Below are 19,776 nucleotides of genomic sequence, written 5' to 3' on the forward strand. Positions count from 1 at the left end.
CAATGAGGCCAAGGCATTCTTGCCTCCTGTTCCTGCTTGCTCCACTGCAGTTACCCACCTGGTGTTTGTAGATGCTTGGTCCAGGCCCTTCCTACTGCTGAATCCATCCTATCCAAGTTCACACTGTGTTATCTTCCAAGCTGCTATATGGATGTATTTGCATGTTGATACTTCACCGATTCACCATCATGATTGCACAGAAATTAAGAACTGTCTGCTGTGGCCTGAGACCCACCCAATGCAAACCTATGAGAGCCTTTTCCTTTTACATTAATCTGGAGATGGCTTTGCTTCAGCCATGAGCCTCTGTCACAGCCTGGGAACCCTTGAAGGCTTTGGCGAACACTAAGATATTCCAAAGAAAGTTGCTTCACTGATAAAAACTCATCCTCAACATGAATCATGAAAGAAAGTCTTAATGGGGAAAAAAATCCAGAACCAGCAGATCTCTCTGTGATGTAAACTAGAGCATGGAGTGAGTATGAAGGTGTTCAAGAGTCTGAATGCTAGGAAAAATATTGGATTTTCTTGTGTCTTTTATTAATGAATGCAACCTTGGAGAATTTTAGGATTAGTTTAAACAAGCGTCTTTCTTCTCCGTATCTGTCATATGATCTCTGAAGAACCTCATGAACGTTGGCTATGAGTGACAGAGTTACTGTAGTTTTTGCCAGTGAGTCTTGTAGTAGCAACGATTGTCAGTAGCTATTGGAAGGACCTTTGGATGAAACATGATCAATGGAAATAGAGATGACCATCTGACTGCTATTGTAATGGACTTCAAAAAAATTTTTAAAAAGCTGCCATTAGTAGTAGATGTGACTTTTTTGGAAGAGAACAAAATGTTCCATAAATGAAACATGTGGTTTCACTTGCAGCACATTTTGTACATTGTCACCAATGAAGTTTAGGATTTTTTATTACTTTTTCATTAAAATGTCTTACTGGTTTCACTCAGGAGGCAAAACTTTTCACGTGGCTTTAATTGTTTCTGTCATAAAAGTCATAGCATCCGTGTAATAGAAATAGTTTTGCGGACCACAGCTTCATATTGCCTATTAATTCTCTTCCATTTTATGTGCTCACAACTCACTGGGCCATCCCAGAGACAGAAAAAGTTCCTCTCTTGCAATTAAGACCAAACAGGAATTTCTACTGAAGTTGGGGGGGGGGGGGGGGAATCACTTTGTGTCAGTACTGGTTTATTAGATTTTTGTTTCAGATATCTTAGCTCACAAATGTAAATTCATGTGGCTGCATATCAAAGGACAGGGTTTGTATTGACTTTTTTCTAAAATTAGTGAAACTCTAGAATATGAAAACAATGAAAGGCCTTTTTCTGCATAGTTGCAGTCAGATGCAAGCAGTGGTAGTATTTCAAACAGGAGTGAAGACCTCTGGCAGCATTGTTTCAAGGTGGCTTTGGACAGGTCATTTAACCCCTTTTTTTCTTAATGTCTCCATTATACAAAAACTGCCAGAGTTCAGGAATCACGTATCTGTTCCCAGCAGCCTAGCTATTAGACCATGCTTCTGTCATCAGTCTGGGCTTCCCTGTCACCAGTCCTAACTTGGATGAACAAGCATAATTATTGTTGCAGTCAAAACAATGACTTCTTTTCCACAGATTATATCCAAGTTGAAAAAAAAAAAAAAAAAAAAAAGGAGACTAATGTTAGTTAGTTAGTAACTATCATTAATTTAATATCAGCTTCTGTTAAGTTATCTGTTTTCCTCAGAGGGAGTCACAGTTTTGCCATTTAACCTTCAGCCCAGAGGGGGAGGTGACGTTGACCCCTACTGCAGCCTCTAAAGCTTGTAAGAAGTAATTAAAATGTCAGAAAACAGCAATAGCGTATCAGCTGCCTTTTCCCCTTTTTCAGTTAGCGTTTATTTGAAAGCTTGCTAGGAAATGCCACTGCTGTCTTTAGTTGCTGCCCCACAGCAATAGCCTGTCTCCTAGCACACTTTCTTAGCAGTTAGGAGCTCCCACCAAGTAGTGTAGTCCTCTGCTTTCACTTCTTTTAACACAATCCCTTGTTTATTCAGCAAATGTTTAAATATGTTTTGCAGTTCAAGGACAACAAAGACAAGCCCAGCCTTGGAAGAGTCCTCAGCAACAGCCCTGCCTGCTGTCCAGCTTTCTGAGCAGGTCCCACTGACATCTCCTTCCCTGAAGCCCCTGCAGATGGACGAAGAAGACAGCCTGTCTCCTCACCTCCTGTTGCCAGATAGCATCAGCCAGCTGGAAGAGTTTGGCAGGCAGAAGAAATGGCACAAGAAGCAGCACAAACACTATCGCCAGAGGCAATTCAATGACCTCTGGGTTCGGATAGAAGACAGGTGAGTCATAATTTTTATGGTCCCTATCCTCTTCCTGCTATCTCCTAGCTAGTTGCTCTTTACAGATCCCAGCTCTTGTTGATTAGACCCTAGGGAGGGTTGAAGAAAGACTAAATGGGAGAGGCAGGGAGTGAGGTGATGTTTCTGGAGCCTAATGAAGAACTAGGAGGAAGACTCAGACACATTTGATCTAAAAGTAAAGCAAAAAAAACCCTAATGCTTAGAATATTTAAAATATACAGAAACAAGGACTTGTCAGAGTAAAAACAGGGAAAAAATGACAATGGAAAATATTCTGTGTTTGCCTTCTTTCTTCCATTAATTATTTTCCAATCTTTACTGTTAGTTTTCAGCTCAAAGACTCACCCATTTTCCAACCATGCAGAATATTCCTGGGAGTTTTTAAGATTCTGACATATCTGACTTTTGATCTTCTTAACTGTGTTCTGGCACCGAAATGTTTTAACATCTGAGACTTCATTGGAAACAGCAAACTAAGGCAAAATGGAATACTTAACTAAGACCTCTGTGTGAAGAGAATGGAGGTAGACACATTTCTGTGGCCATTCCAATCTTGGTCCAAGGTTAAAAACTCCCATTTGGTGTTTGAATAAGAGACCTCATGTTTGACCCGGGCTTCTTGGTGTGTGCTTTTAGGATTCCTAGGCAATTTATACTCCCATCTCTAAAAATGGGAAAGCTCTTAGTGCCTTTATCCAGGCCAAGTTGTGGTCAGATAAACAGCCACGATGTTTGTAGTTTTCCTAACGAGTAAAAGGAATGAAATAATCTGTTGGGAACTGACTGCTTACTTATACATGTAATGATTGTCTTTGAGCATTGTTCTTATTCGTGTTTTTATAGCACCTAAACTCCTTGCAAGTAAGATGAGTCAGAGTCTCTAGAGGTTTCTCCCTTTGCTAAGGAAGAAACTCCTCATACTTGTGTTTTGGGATTTTTCTTTTAATTCATTCTTTTTATTGGAACCTCATTGGAGCCTAAATGTTGCCTCATTTTTTTGTAGTTTATTGTATTCTCAGGGTGAGTGATGTAAGGGTTGTTATTAAGGTGGGGCATATTAATCTTAACATACTAAGGTTATTTTGGAGATTAATGCCAGTCTTGGTAAGAAGGATTAATGTGTTTTGTTCTTAAAGTGTGTTCAGAGGCATTTGGGTCAACATAGTTGATTGCCTTGAAGACAAGGGTCTTTTCTGTCTTTCTTCTGCCTGGGAGCCACTGAGTTGTGGTGTCCCATGATGTCCCAGCATTTGACAAGGGCGTCTGGTCCATGTGTGTCATACAAGTGGGGTGCTTAAATAGATCTGGTGAGAGCCTGGCAGTTAGACACAATCCTCTTGCCCCCCTATCCTATCTATCCAGAAAGGATACTGGATATGACTGTGGAAATGTGCAGCTGGGGGCTTAAAGCAGTGGTGCTTGCATAGCTTTGGCAGACTTTCCTGCCGTTTGCTGTATTTATTTCAGTAAGAAACGTTCCTAGGAAAAGTATTTGAAAGGGTAGTTTCCCAAGTTAGAGTTAAATTATTCACTTTCTGCTCCTGTGAGATTTCATCTGGATCAAAACCTTTTATCCCTCCACTTCCATTTTGTAAGGATGGAGATTGGGATAAAGAAACATAAGTTTCCGCTCCCACCACGCTGGTGATGAACCAGACGCTGTATGTCGCCTGCCTTGCTGAAAGATCCCAGGGAGATATTAGTGGGAGATCACAGGCCTAGAAATGAGGAAAGGCTGGAAGAAGGGAAGTCTGGCTTAGTGCTTTCAGATGGTTTCAGTGCTTCTACAGTTCTGGAGTAGCTTCTGGTGTTTTCCTGGAAACAAAACAAAACAAAAAATACAAACTGTTCAGTTCAATCAGAGACTCACAACCAGCTCTGGTTTCCCCATAAATTGGATGGGGTCTCAACTTTCATAAACCAGCTGCTGCATATTGTGCTTTTGGCAGTTGGGTTTCATCAGCATTAATTGCAAGCTGGACCTTGCACAAGGCAATAAACAGTGAGTTCTCTCTAACTGGTCCCTTTCTGACTGGCAAAAAAAGAGCAGAAATGTGTGCCTGTCACCAGACTTTGTAGCGTGATCATTCTTGGGAGGAAATGGATAGGATGGCTAATAATGTGGGCAATGAAGTGTTACCTGTGCAGGAGAGAAACGTGTACTTTTATTGTGTTGCCTCAGTAATCACCAGCACTCAACAGTGAGACTGTTAGCGCTCATTTTTGGAGGATAATCAGTGTACTAGCAGTTCACATTCTGGCCTGTCCCATAGATCCATTGTGCGTTTGCATATACTTAAATTTGGGGCGTCTGTGTTCTATATAGACTGAGGTCTCTGCATATACCATTGCCTTGAGCTATGGCCTCATATTTCTAAATAGTTCTTCTTCCATTTTGAGTCTCCTAACTCACCTGTTGTCATATGAAACTTGTCTTGTTCACCTTTGAGACGAAGTAGAAGGATTTAGGTCACTGTTACGGCTTTGGGGTGAAAGCTGCATAAAACACAGTGTTTCCATGCGAGATCTCCAGCATTCAGCTGTTTCAGCTGCCTTTCAACCTGAAAAGTCAAAGAGAAATATACAGGTGGAGGACAAATCCAGGCGAATTTAAACCAGATTATTGATTCTTGTATGAACCTCATTGAACTGTGAAATGGCTGTGGTTCATACAGCTCTTTTCCAAAGCTTTATTGACCGTGGATTAGAGGACTTTATGAGCCATGAAGTGCAGGGCTTTTATGGACTATGCATTTCTAGGCTATCTCATACACTTCCATGGAAATCTCGGGGTGTTTTTTTAAGCTACCAACACAGAAACAAAGGAAATGAACACAGGAGAACAATCTTAAAGGAACATCAAAGGTCTGACTCCAACCTATAAAAGCCAGGAAATCCATAATTAATGGTTCCACTAAGACTTCAGCTCACACAGTCGTTCAGGTCTGATCTGAGGTTATAGCTACAATCTGAAATGGGCTCGTGAAAAATGAGTCATCATTTAATGTCACACATCATTATTAGTATTTACTTTCAGTTATACCCTAGAGATTGAGCTTTCCTTTTTATTCTGTCTTAACAGCTGAGGCATTTGAGTTGGCACCCTGAGTGGACGGTATTTAGATTTGTGTGTTGGAGAGTTAGTACCGCTGTGGAGGATGAGAAAGCTTCTGCTCTGTCTTCTCCCTGTCTTTGACAGAGCTAAGATTTGCTGATCTCCTGGGTAATTGGCTACACTGAAGGCTATTAAAAAATAAAAAATGCTGATGAAATGTGTGGTTTCCTTTCCCTTCTGCCTCCTTCCCCCAAAATCTAAACAAAGTGGAAAAGTCCTGCCTGGCTGCAGTTTGTGTTTGAAATTGTTTGTCAAAAATCAAAATTCAATGGAGATTTTAAATAGCAGGATTTTGTCTTTAATTCCTTGATTTTACAGAAATTTGCAGATCTAAAGTCTGTCTTTGGGAGGAATTTGCACTTAGACAAAACTTAAATGCTAGCTAGCTCCCATAGCCAAAAGCCAGCTGGGGCAGTAGGGAGGGGAGGCAAAACCCTTGGGCTGGAAGGCTGCAGTTTGGCATACAGAGTGTGTTATTGTTCCTGTTGACACTGTGTTAGCTAAGCTTCCTCTTGTAATATAAATAATTAATTACAGATCATTCACTGGCTTTTCATGATGAGCTGCTCTGTTAATTAAAAGAGTAGAGAAAAGTCTGTGACATTTCAGAGTAGTAAGTGAAGGCCAGATCAGGATCACACCTTTGTTCTAGCAGGGAAACGGTTTAAGACTACAAACAAAACCAGCCCAAGAGAACAGAGAACCTCTCCCAGCTTGGGGGAAAGCATTACAGCTCCTGGGACCCTAAGGCAGGGTGGGAGGAAAGCTCCTGGGAAAAGGAAGGGAGCGGAGTTAGTAACTAGCAGGGTGTTTCAGCAGGCGTGAGGTTTGGAAGGAATGATGGGAGCTGCAAGATGTGAAAGGGAGAAATACAGTGGTGGGAAGAAAGAATTAGAGAGGATATAATGGGCGAACTCAGAAGCTCATTCTGACTGCCAAGGAAGAGATCAGGGTGAAGATGGTATTTGGAAAGACACTGAGGACACACAGATGCTTCACTTGCACAGGAAAGAAATTAAAGGAAAAGAACTGTTATCAGAAGAGAAAACAATAAATTCTTGTCCCAGATGCAAGCTCAGCCCTGAAAAACCTGTCATTAGTGGGAAATGAAATGAATTCCCTCTGTAATTGGAAATGGCATTTCTCTGATAGCCCTGTGCTGACTATTCAACCTCTGATGAATGCAATAATATCACAAATACCAACTTCTTTGGGAAGCAACAGTTATTTTAGGGGGAAAAAAAAAAAAAAAAGTTATACCAGTGATGGATGAAGGGAGACAATGTGTAATAAACTGCACTAAGTGTGCCTGTACAGAGTGAACCTTATCAGTTTGAATGGAATTTAAGCACTTAACCTGTTATCCTTTCTTTCAAGACAATGCAGTGATGGAAAACAGAACTCTGTCAACTCAGACAAACTTTTAATTTCACTTAACTGCATCTGAAAGGTAAATTTCAGTAAATGAATCCAAATTGTTTCCTTTTCACAACACACAGTGCTGAAATACAGTACTTAACTTCATTAAAGAAAAGACTGCTTTTCTTTAGAGGAGACCTAGACACTTTTGAAGTCTAACAGGTAAATTGTGGTCAGATGATTTCCCTCCATATGGCAGCTTTGAGCTTTAAATTTTCATCACTGGGGCCTTGTTTGTTTAAATTACTCTATCCACCTCCCTGGTAAGGATACTGCTTGGAGACTACATGCCTACTGATGCTCATGGGGAGGGGGGATCACTCCCTCCTCCAGCCTGTCTCTGTGCAATCGAGTAAGCAGTTGCCAACACTGCAGTTCTTTGCCCTGTGTTCGACCAAGGATGAGGACACGGCTCCAGGACCTTTCTAACTTCTTCTAGTGAACCTGTCTCCCAAAGGGACCACTACAGCAGCCAGGAACAGCGGGAGCGTAGGTGTGTTGAAGTTCCACCTTCCCTCCCTTGTCCCACCTCTTTGCTGTTTGGGGTTAACTGTGTTGTGTGGCCCCTTGGCTTTCCTCCAGCGCTTCTGTCTACCGTTTCCTTCACTGTTCTTCTGGCAGGATTTCCTTCCCAATGAACTTTCATGACCACAGTCCCTACCAGTGACTGCCCCAAGTTTCCAGCATATGGCATATGAATATCTACTCATCAGAAAAATCTCATGGTTTGACAGCTTGGGTACAAGACCCTTCTGACATGCTGAGTGGTCTCAAAACTTCTCCTGAACAAGTGCTCCATCCTGGTTCCTCAGTGGAACCTGAACCTTTATGTCTTGAACTGGCCTAAAATCTGCTTAGTTTGCCCAGTTTTTTATGAACTCTGGTGGATATACACTGTCCAGAAGAAGACATTTTGAGCAGTGAAGCAGTTGGTCCTTCTCTCTCCCCATGTTGCATGGCTCCCTCAAACATACGATCTTGTTTCTGTGAAGGCATTCTCAACTCCTCCTGAGCAGAGAGCAAAGTGTGGGCAATACTGCATTTTCCCCTTAGTTTCCTACTGCTTCCATTTTATCCTCCTTTAAGATGAACAGATGGCTTGATGCCTCCTTTAAACAAGCCCTGATGTTGGCAATTCTTTCATCGTGCCCTTTGTGCAGCCCCAAGTACACAAGCTCTCCAGTGAAAGTAAAATAACAGCACAGTATAACTCAGTGCAGTATAAATAAGAGGTAAATCTCCTGACTGTAACATATGATACGGTGATGACATATCCTCCCTCCCTAGATGGTTTTTATTGAGGCTTCTTGGATTATCAGGTTGGTCAGAGTGCACAGAATGTATTAATTAAAGCTGTGAAACCTAGGCTCAGCACACAACTCTCTCGTGCATCGCAGTAATGGACGGGAAGTCCTGACATTCATGTCCAAAACTCTAGCATCTCCATACTAATAGACCCTCCCTGTCAGCTGGCCATGAGTAATAACTTCTTTCCTCTTGTAAAGTCAAAGAATTAATTTGTTATCCTCCAGATGGGGCTGAAAAGATGTGCAGCCACACTTTCACCTGCCAGGCACACAAAAAGATCTGTATGTTTTACTTTGTGCTGTTGTTCTTTACAATGTGCTGCCACTGTGTGATGAAACAAACACAGATAAACTTAAAAAAAAAAAAAAAATCAAAAGCCTTGCATATTTACTATTACTATTGCTTAAGTGTCTCACCACCAGTATGAACAATTAATATGAAGTAGTATGCAAACTCTGTTTTAATGAAAGCTCTAAATACCTGAAAATAAAATAATTAGAGATAAAGTAAAGTAACTGTAAGTCTCTTGGAAACAGAGATGTAATTTGTATATAGATTTCAACTTTAGTTCATGAAACTAAATTCTCTATTGGTAATGCATTAGTATTGTTTTTGTGTGAAATTTAAATCCATCTTGAATATTAAATCCATATTTTTGAGGGCAAGCAAGTAACAAAATTGGAGCACACTAAAGCTAGGATTTTGGAACACTGAGGTATTTTTCAGCATTGGATATCCAAGACCACTTTCTGCTCCTTCCTCTTCAGAGCTCATTAAGATTGAAAATACAGTGCAAGATGTTTTATGAAACCTATTAAGAGCTTTCTCTTCCTTTCTTGTTTTCTACTTTTCATTCGGGATGTGTTGAGCAAAGCTAGTCTATATTATATGCTTGTATCTGTCCCAGTTTGGTTATTTGTGACTTGGGCTGAACATAGCCCTCCCTACCCTTGCTAGCTTTGTTAAGCCACCTAAGATCTGTCTGATGCAGCACAAACAAAATGTTTGCTTAGGATTCAGTTTCAAGAAAGAGCAGCTGCCGAGATGATAATCTCTTCCTCCATGATGCACATCCCCACTTGTTCCGCTCTTTCTCAGCCAGCACAGTCTCATTTCCTCACCCAGTGCCAGGACTCCTCTTGATTTTGGACAACTTTTCAGTTCCATGGTTTTCCACTTTCTTTCTTTCTCCATTACTCTTTCTACCTGCCCTTTTTAACTCTGGCTGTGTGTGCTTGGCATGGGCCCTGGAGGAAGGAATTGGAAGGGACCCCTCCAGCATCTCCATCTTCATCCCCAGACCTCTGCACTCATCTCCACTTCTCTGAGCTCACCTTACAGGAGGCTGTAATGCTACAAACACTGCACTGCACTTTGCAGTCAGTCCATGCCAATGAAATGGGCTTTTGGAGCCTACAGCCTTCAGCAGAACCCCTTTGAGATAGGGGTATGTCTCACTTGTAGCTAGCATGTCTTTGTTATCCGGCATTACTCCAGACAGCAGTAGGTAGGAGGCATAGCTATGCATCCTTCTTCATTTTTTAACCAGGAGGTAGATCTCATCCATGTTATTTCATCTTCTTTGCTTTTCCTACCATTTTCACACAGATGTGTGGCCAAGAACACTGCACACTGAAGAAGACAGTCAGCACTGGCTCCATTTATTCTTTGCTAAATTCGTGGACATCATAAAGCAGTCCAGGCTCTTGCTGCTTTCTTCCCTTGACAACTTGACAGTCTCATGGGCAGTCTCTGCAATGGTGGCCAATGCCAGTAGTGTTGGGGGTGAACTCTGGTCTAGACACCTACAATAATAAGTCATTAGCAAAGCCTTTATGCTTATGCATTGGATCAATTTTTTATTTCTCGGGTATCAGAAATGCACTTACAGTTGTTATTAAGCTGGAGAAAAAGTGCCAGCGGGTATAAATGCAGGTTTATTCTACCTACAGCTTGTTTTAATGTTAATATTAAGCTACCACTAGGTTAGACTCTATTTAACTCTTGAGATTCCCATCCACAGCTACTCAGTCATAAAAATAAGGTTTCAGGACTGGACCTATAGTACAAAGTGTCTCCTGTGGAGCAAGACAAAAAAGGAGAGTGCTTATTCCACCAAAAGAGTTAACACTAAGTGAGTTTGACTGTCTTCTGTGTTAGTGCAAGGCTTTTTCTCCAGTTATTTTTAGTCTGTTCCAGCAGTGTATCTTACTGTGGTCTGGTATGCAAGAGCTTTGAGGTTTGCAAACACTTGTATTTCTGTGTTGTGAGAACAGAGCGTTTGTGTGTTGTTGGAGCGTGTGTTCCTTCGGCGACTGAAAGGAAACGCAGACCGCACATGTGATCCATGCACATGTTTATTGTTGCCTGTGAATAACCATGTACAGCAAATGGGCTCTGGAAGAAAGCTTGTTAGCAGATGTCGTCATGGCCCTTCCAATTTATAAATATGAGCCTTGACATTTATATTTTCCATATCCAGGGCTTTCACTAGCCAGATGTTCTAAGGATTGGCTCCTTGGAGCCTTTAACTATGACTCCTTGTGGCATATTGTCTATCACACACAAAAAATCCCCACAACTGTATTTCTGTCTCCTATCAAAGAGATAAGAAGAGAAAGTGCACTGAGTACCCTCAGGTGAAGTGAATTCTTCTAAAACTGAAACACACTTTAATGCAGGTCTACAAAACTCTTTACATTCACTCAGCTGAAAAATAAGTTGTCTGGTTTAACAGGCAGAGAAAATTCAATACACAGTAGTGCTTTTACCCTGCTGTTTGGGGCAGGTGAAGAGTGTGGTTTGTGTTAAACTTTTAGGGCTGACTGCAGTTGCAGACACAGTAAGAAGTTCTGAGTGGGCTCATGCCCAGCTGAGTTGGATTCCTTAAACGCTGAAGTGGGTAGTAAAGCACCTGCGCTCCCTCAATTACAATTCTTGATACAGAGGTTTTTAGTAAGTGTTGTGTTTTCCCTATCGGGTGGGGTGGTTGCCAGCTCCACACTCAGACTACTCAGCTGACAAAATGTGGCCGTTTCCATCTTCTTCAGAGCGAACTGAATTGCTCCCTGGACTGATACAGCCAGCACTGACCCTGCAGGGAGGTTGGACCCCTGTGCACATGAGGTTTGGAGCTGTTGGGGTCAGGAGCAAGAAGTTTCCCCACTACTCAGGCTATGGAAGCAGCAGAGATCCATCCATGCTATGGCTGCTCCTTGCACTGCACCCATCAGGGAGAAAGGTTAATAGAGTCGTCTCAAATGCTGGGTTTGGGTTGAAGATGGGACCTCTGAAAGGACACTGGCTGTCTGTGTCTCTGCCCCAGGGATATGCAGGTGTACTGAAGAGATCACTTACCATCTGAAAGCCAGAACAAAACTTTTTCTCAAACACTGCAACCCTAATTCGACTTCTTATATAATTGAGTGATCTTCATATCTAGCAGTATCTAAGCCCTGAAAGACTGCAAATCTGCTGTTCCTCAAGGTAAAGTTCCAGACTTAGCAGAGCTACATAAAATCCATAAAATGTAAAAAAAATTCATCTTCCAGTGAAGGCACTTGAGTTACCATAAAGAAAAAGAAATGTCTTTAAAATTCAGTGGAAACGCAAACACACAACACTGTCAATGCTAGCCCAAAGGAAAAGGGTCAGGGATATGGTTTGATTTCTAATCCTGCTATGCCCCTTCTGAGTAATGAGTTTCATGCCCTGTGATATTAAGTGAAGAAAAGTATGACAGGGAGGAAGATGACATTATTGTTGTGGTGGGCAGTTGGTTTATAAGAGGGGTGTAACCACAGTTATATTGTGGTAGTGGGTTTATCTAAGATGACAGATTCATTGTAGAGTGAAATGGGAGGAAATTTGATTCTCTGACACTCCCGGCAGCAGAGGCTGCACTGCGTGCTGAAAACCCAGCAGGACCCCGAATGGCAGCTGTGGTCTAAGTCCAGTTGCTTACTGGGGTGAAGGAGAAGTAAAATTTATTTAAATTCATATGGTTTTAATGCTATAAAAGCCAGGTTCCTGCAATTATGAAAATGCCAGGCCAACTTCTGATTTCACTCAGATCTCTTCTTTACAATTCCTGAATAACTTAACTGAACAAAGTAAGCTTTATACCTGGGGCCTGAGCCCACGATGCTGGTAGGCAAGGGAGCCAAGACTATTGTCTGTGAGCTGCTAGGTGTCAGGGATGCCTCGCGTAGCAGTACCAGGGAGAGACATGGTGCAGACCATGATCACAAAAGCTCAGTTCTGCAGAGACGCTTCAGGGTCCAAGTTATGACACCCGGCAGGGAAAGCTTTCGCAGCCTTTCCAGGCCTGCAGGCCAGCAAGCAGCTTTTTATGAGCCACCGATGGCTTCTCCAGGCTTTCAGAGGTTTGGAAATGCTAGGGGAGAAGGTGTTTATGCTGTGGCTGGTATCACCGTAGTTGCTTTGCAAGCAGCAGGAGGAACCCCAATCTTGTAGGCAATGCAGCAGTTTAATGTCCTTGGCATTTCTGTCTGGTAGATATGCCCTATGAACCTTTTTTTCTTATTTTGAGAGTGAGTCTGTTGGAAAGAAAAAGAAGCTAGTGCTTTTGTTCAGTGGAACAAGCTTGAATTCAATACTGCTCCAAATAACAGGTTCAAAGATCTGACCCAACCTTAATTATTCTTACTAAGGGAGATTCTGGAAAAATACAAGCAGTGAGCAGGAAAGTGAGCCTAGTGAATTAGAGAGAAAAATGTGATACAGACTAAGTGGAGAGAAAAACTGTTATGTGGAGATGGAAAAAGAACAGGGAGAAGGAAAAAGAAAATTAAAATCAAATGGAAAAAATGCAGTATGTAGGACATCCATTTAAGCCAGTTTATATTTTGGTTGTTCGTTCTGTTCCTTAATATATTGCACAGGCATCTTCTTAGCTGAAGTAATTGTGTGTCTTAGAGAACAGTCTTGGAGAAAATACTTAATTTGACAGGATGTTTTAGGTATTTCCCCACTACTGCCTATTCTAAATCATTTTAAAATCTGGAGGGGAAAGTCGATATCTTTTACAGTGTTTAACAAGAAGGAGACAGGGTCAAATATATACATCTCTATGAATGTATGTGTTCCCCAAGCACATCTAAACATGCTTGGTTAATTCTGTGCATCTGCAAAAAATATTTGAGCCATAGGGCCCACACAATGCCAAACAAACACTTGAGTGCACATAGGAGAGGGCAGACCAAGTCACTCTGGTTCTAATTAATTGAAAGGTTGAACCCAAGACATAAAATACGGATTATGATTTTGACCACCCCAACAACACAAATTGTTTTGCTTGTGGGGCTGTGTTGGTGAGAGCAGGCAATTTGCAAAATAGAGATAAAAGTTAGATGTTCTGCTCATGCTTGGGATTTGGATCAAAACCACCTGATTGCAGCACCATCAGATTAACTCTTTACATGTTGTACATCCGCAGGGTGCCCAAAAATCTTCACAGATTGCATCACTAGTAAGATTTTTACAATACTAAGCCCATCTGCTTGTGCACCCTTGATTTTCTTGCTTGCTTTGGCTGTAAAAACTGCAATCATCATCTGTCCAAGGACCAGTGAAACAAGTACTTGGTTATTTGAGCCATGATGATGAGTGCCTTAATTATGCATACAAATCAGGTACACAGCCAGATGTGTGCAGTAGGTGGGGGTGAGTTTGTGGATGTTTTTGAGCCCACATCACTATTTAGACTATCATGAACACATCCTGGCTCGGATGTCAGTGCAGAACTGGTAAAACAAAGGGCTCTGAGCTGTCCCCTCTTAGCAAGAGCCAGGCCCTGGGTAAAACTGGGATGCATTATCCCAGCTCTGTGATTGCCTCGTCCCAGTGCAGAGCCACGTGGGGATATACTTAGGATATTAGAGAATCATCAAAGCATTTCTTAGAAGGGCAAAGGAAAGAGCTAATGTTGTCATCTCCTGCCTCGGGACCACCCAGACAGTCTACAACAAATCATGGGTCTTCAGCTACGGTATCTTGAATTATTGTTCACAGGGATTTTAAAGAATTTAATTTCTTTTTTTCCCCCACTTTTTTTCTTTTTTTCTTTTTTTTCTTTTTTTAAAGGATGACATGTAGTTTCCTGATGGGCTGGTTTTAATAAGGTCGAAATCTTTGTTGTTGCCAAATCAGAGAGCAATATAACATCTTTAAGTCATTAGATGGGAATGGGGTAATTACTCAGAGGGTGTGCTTCAAAGGTTATTGGTTTTTACAACATTCTGTGTTTTTACACCATTCTGCAGTTGTCTGGAAAGATGCGGCGGGCCTGATTCTGCCGCTGCCACATGTGTGGGTGCAGGATTTGTATTTGCAGGGTTTTCCTGAAGGACTTCGGGGCAGGAGGTTGAAAAGGGCCATACACAGTCTCCTCCTGGGATGGAGGGAAGCTAAACCTGATCTTGAGGTGCAGGAAACTTTCCCACGTGCTGAAAGTTCACTTCAGAAAAGGGCCCTTGGGCTGTGCTGGAATTGGTGTGCCTCACCTGCTCCTTCTCACCCTGCTAGATGTGTCTTCATGTCCACCTTTTCATCACTGTGTCCCCATGCCCAGGGGACCCTCAGGCTGCACTGCTGTGACAGCAAGCTCCTCTCCTCCTCTTTCCCGTCTGTCATGCAGCAGTCCCCATGGCCCCTGTCCCTTCCTGTCCCATCCCTGTCCCCACAGCAGATGATACACTTTGCCTCAACAACCTAAAGTGACCCACCGGTGACTTTAGGATGCTCAGACTTGCTGCAGACCAGTGTCACTCCGGGGCTGAATTTGTCATTGCAGAGGTGTTTTGTAGGTGGCCTGGGCAATCAGGACCTGCATATCACAGTGAGAGCCTGCAAAACGCTTCACATTGGCTTAATGCTGGTGACATCACACTAATGCTTCAAGGGCTTGACTCAGATCAGGAGTCAGGCAAGTAATAGAAGTAATTTAACAAGATTTTGATGGTTCCTCAGTGAGTGACACAGGGATAAAAAACAAATGTCCTGCCTTCTTAGCCCATGGCCCATCCAGAGAGGGGGCTAAAAACTCACCAGAGCATTTGAGCTGCATTTCAACATTGAGCTGCTCCTTGCTTACACCATCATGGCCTCCCTGGAGCCCCTGATCCAAGTAAGCCACCTTGTCCTTCATGTCAAAACCTCAGAGCCAAGACCCCAAAGAGGGGACAGCAGGCTGCAGCCCTGCCATGCCCATGTAGGGGAGCTGCTATGGGACCACAGAGGCGAGCTGCGTCCCCACCAGCTGCTGCTTTCTGTGCTGCAGCATCAGCATTTTTTCTCTTCCTCACCCTTTGGCCCCATCCCAATTTAGGAACCCATCCTTACCAGTCGAAGCCCTTACTGGGACAAAGAGCTTGGCTGGGGTTCAGGAGACCTGAATTCCAGAGATAGAGATCTTCAGAAGAAGCTCATCTCTCCTACCTTAGAGACATGCCTTTTGGGGGAAGGATTGTACTCTGAAGACATTTTGTTCCCCACGAACTGTAGCAGGAACACAGGCTGAATAGCTCCAGCTACAAGCTTACATCTGACATACCTACAGTTAATCCCACCCTTTAAATCCTATTAAAGGCCAGGGCATCTGAAGGACTGCCTGTGATTCTCCTTGATGGCACCTTTTGCAGGTGTTGCTGACAGCTTGGGTCCTGCACATTCAGGAGGTGAAGGTGCCTACATTACTTCTATTCTCCCCCCTAAGCATCCCATCCTTGTGCGCAGTGTCCTGCTGCCCAGCACCACCCTTCCTGCGCTCCAGCACATGGTGACAGTATGGCTCAGGGTCCTGGCATGCTTGTTCGCAGCTTTCTGTCCTTTCAGATCCAGTGTCTGGTGGAACTTGTGCTTCCCTTTCCCTCTTTTCCCTTGATATCCTCCTCTTTCTCCTAGAGATAATCCATGGCAGACATGGTCCTAACAAAGACCAGGGCTGGGGGAATAGACCTCTGTCAGCGGCCATGCACAGGGGTTGGAGTCTCATGGGTGCCTGCTTCAAGGAGGGGAATTGCTTGCTGTCAGTCTCTAGAGGAGCCAGACTACTGAAATAAGGCTGGATCAGAGCTTGACATTCCTCTCAGGTGGAAAGATGGTTCCCATCTGAGTCTCGTCAGAGGGGGAAGCTCAGATTGACAGTGACGGGTTGTTGAAATACTCCCGATGTTTTTACCTGACCCCTCTATTAATGGCGTGGCTGCAGCTGCCTCCCCGCAACTACGGCTGTGCTGCTTGCAGAGAGGGTGGATGCTTACAGTGTGGAAAATGGCCAGAGATCTGGGCTCTCAGAAACTCTGGGGTAAAGGGAAATAGTAGAGATAAGGCTCTTTGGCTCGTCCCCTGTCTTCTCTGTTGGCCACAAACCAGTGTGTGATATTGCTTACTCATTCAGACATGCAAAGGCAGTTTACTACACTACTACAAATAAGTAGTGGCCTCCTCTGGACCAAAACTAGATTTCTTAATCAGATCCAGGTTGGGTTATTTTTTTTTAATGAACTGAACCTAGCAAAAGCATGAGCCTCTTGGCCTTGATCCCACAAAGGACTTCAGGACATGCTGAGTTGTAGGTATGTGAATACTAGCCTTGCTGGAAGCACTCGTATGCTTGCAGTGTTTAGCATCCTGCTAGTCTGCGACCAGAGACTCAGCATCCTGCAGGATTTATTTCTCAGGCTGCAAGAACAGTGTCCATAAGGAAGGCAATGATGAAGAGAGAGATGGAGGGAAATGGAGCCTCTTCTGGCCTATAGAATCTATTCCAGAAACACATCAAATAATAATATTAAAATTTCAGGACATGGAGACTTCACATTCCGTTTAAGAGGTTACTGTAGTGATTTTCACAGTTAAATCCCTGTGACTTATTTCTAGTGTGATCCCCACACTCACCCCACCCCCGCCCCCAACATATGCTTTTTTTCCTCTTGGTTGAGCACCTATTCTTTCAAACGTATGGTCAGAGTTTTTGCCAGCCAACTTATTTACATACTGCAGCATGTTGGTCCCAGCACTTTAAGCAGATGTGTTTTTCAAATGTTGATTAATAAATTTTGGTGACATAAATAGGTCTGGTTAGTTCCAAGAATAATTGTCTTCACTAGCAGAACATTATTTCTGATCACCAGAAAAATAATGTGATCAACTCTTTTCACATCTGTTCATTAAATGAAAAGGAAAAAAATAGGGCAAAATTTGTTTGAAAAGAAACAGGAAGCATATGCTTAATATCACTTTAAAAAATCCTAACCATCATAAGGTTAACATCAAATCACAAATGCAAAACAGCCATTTTTGTATTTACTCAAAAATTTTCTTTCAGATTACTAGCTCTTTAGGTTTTCAACTGAACCGCGCATTTTTTCAGGGTTCAATCTATGTTGGCACGTTGTCTTGATAAGCTTCTTTCATCAGATGCTATTGTAAGAAATGCTGTCTGAGTCCACATTTGTTTACATTTATTAAAAATAGTTGTCATTTGTTTATATAGCTCCTTTGATCCAGAAAAATCCCCAAACACTTTGTAAGTTATGCTTAAGAGGGTCACTTCCTCCACCCTGAACAGAAACTATGTTGGGACTGAGGCATGGCAGCATACTAAAAATGCAGAGAAGTATCACCAGGATTTGGTTGGTCCTCACCCCCATCAGAGCACCATCAGTTTTCCATGAGCTTCAAACTAGTTACTGAGACCATAAAGGTGGTTTGGACTTTGGGGGCAAAAAGTAACAAAAAGACCATCTTCCTGGAGATTACATATTTTTCATGCACTTTCTTCTGCTTTGCAAATAAAGAAGCAGTGGTACCTACTGCACAAAGCACAGGGCTGGCAATATCTCAGCTAGACCTACTGTTTCCAGTTTTAGGCAACTCACTCCAGAGAAGAACTGGTCAGGTAGACAGATCCAGGGAAGAGCAAAAGAAAGGGTGGAGGGAAAGAACTGAGGACTTGCAGAGAAAGGTGGAGGGAATGGTCTGTTGAAAAGAGGGAAGTCTGAGGTGAAACATGGTTAAGTCTTCAAAACACGTAAAAGGCTGTTGAGAAGAGGAAAGGAATAAACCTGTCCATGGGGACAGGAGAAGTCACAAACTTGCACTGTAACAAGAGAGATTTGGTGAAACATTATGCAGTAATTCTGGATGTCAGGAATGATGAAACGCTGGAGTAGATGTCAGCAGAGAGTCTGGAATTGCTGTCATTGTAGGGCTTTTTCAGACTGGGTTAGACGTAAATGTCAGGAGGGGGTTAGATCTTGTTCCTGTCTTTGGGACAGATGGGCCAGAAAGTCCCTCCTGGTCCTATCTCCTATGATTCTGTCACTAGTGGTTAGACGAGCCCTGCTTGTATGGATAAACCAAGTCACGCTAAAAATGAGTTTGTGAGGTCCTTGCAAGCTAAACCAGAACAGAAATTCCCCCAAAGGACTGCACGTGTGTTTGTTTTATTTTTCAGTTTTAAAATGTTCCCAAATCATCAAGGTGCTTCACCATGGCCCCAGCCTAGAGGACTTGAATCATGTAATTGCATTCAGTAGGGTCTGTTCACAAAGCCTGTGCCTGAGGCCCCATTTGGGGGGAAAGTCTTACATGTTCTAATGATGGTAAGACAATGTATGACTAATATACTGATTTGAAAAACTGCCTTATTATCAGATCAAAAGTACAAGCTCATGAATATGATACCGCAGGTCATTTGGCTAAAAGATACCTGGAGTCTTCCAAATTTTTTAAACAATCCCATACACAGAAGCAAAAAAAAGAGAGGTATGAACAGTGGAGCCATTGGTTGCCTGTTCACAACAAATCACGTGGAATGTTTCATTAAATATACTTCTCTCAGACACAAAGACCGAAATACAGAATATCCTGGGCTGACAAGAGAAGGTGTGATAATAATTTAGATTATTATCCCTCAGATCTGTGATTCAATTTTATTAGTCTCTATGCTCATTTCAGGAATTATCAAAACCTCTCTGAGGACAGTGGAAGGTTTCCAGTTGAGTTCAGGGGCTCTGCTGTTGCTTTCATCCTTAGGGAAGGTCCAGGGGTCAGTGAGATCCTATGTGCATGTGCAAACATGCTCAAAGGGAGTTTGGAGAAGTCATCCCCTGACACCAGGGCCACCTCTTAAGACAGGTTGTAGTCTAACCTGGATGTCTAGGGCCCTTCTGTAACCCCTAGGAAGAGAAAGATCCTGAGCAAGAGTAAGTACCCCCTAGAGATCTGCACTAGAATGATGTGGACCACCTCCCAGAGAGATTTCTCTCCCCACTCACTATAGAAACAGCCTAGTTACAAACTTGGACCAGAGGTTTTACAAGGAATTTTGTAGCATTTGGTAAAAGGGATCATTCTCTTTAAATATCTCTAAACCACCTTGGCAGTCGACTAGAAAATTTAAGAAAATGTCTTACATGGATAAATTGTGATTCATTTGCTATTACCATGCGTTGTACATATTAATGGAAACACACTGTTTGTCTCTTGTAAAGCACTTAAGGATTTTTTTTAAAATAAACAACCCTACATAATAGTATCTTAAC

The 19,776-nt window shown here is 42.5% G+C and overlaps 1 protein-coding gene across 1 annotated transcript in view; it reads left to right on the top strand.

Annotated features, from left to right (window-relative positions):
* Positions 1–19,776, top strand: part of TRABD2B (TraB domain containing 2B) — a 293,067-nt gene that overhangs the window by 265,323 nt on the left and 7,968 nt on the right. The window contains exon 6 of the mRNA XM_074906252.1: positions 2,074–2,343. Coding sequence (XP_074762353.1) covers positions 2,074–2,343 — 270 coding nt within the window. The remainder of the gene's footprint in view (positions 1–2,073; positions 2,344–19,776) is intronic.

This window comes from Athene noctua, chromosome 5, assembly GCF_965140245.1.
Source record: "Athene noctua chromosome 5, bAthNoc1.hap1.1, whole genome shotgun sequence".
NCBI lineage: Eukaryota > Metazoa > Chordata > Aves > Strigiformes > Strigidae > Athene > Athene noctua.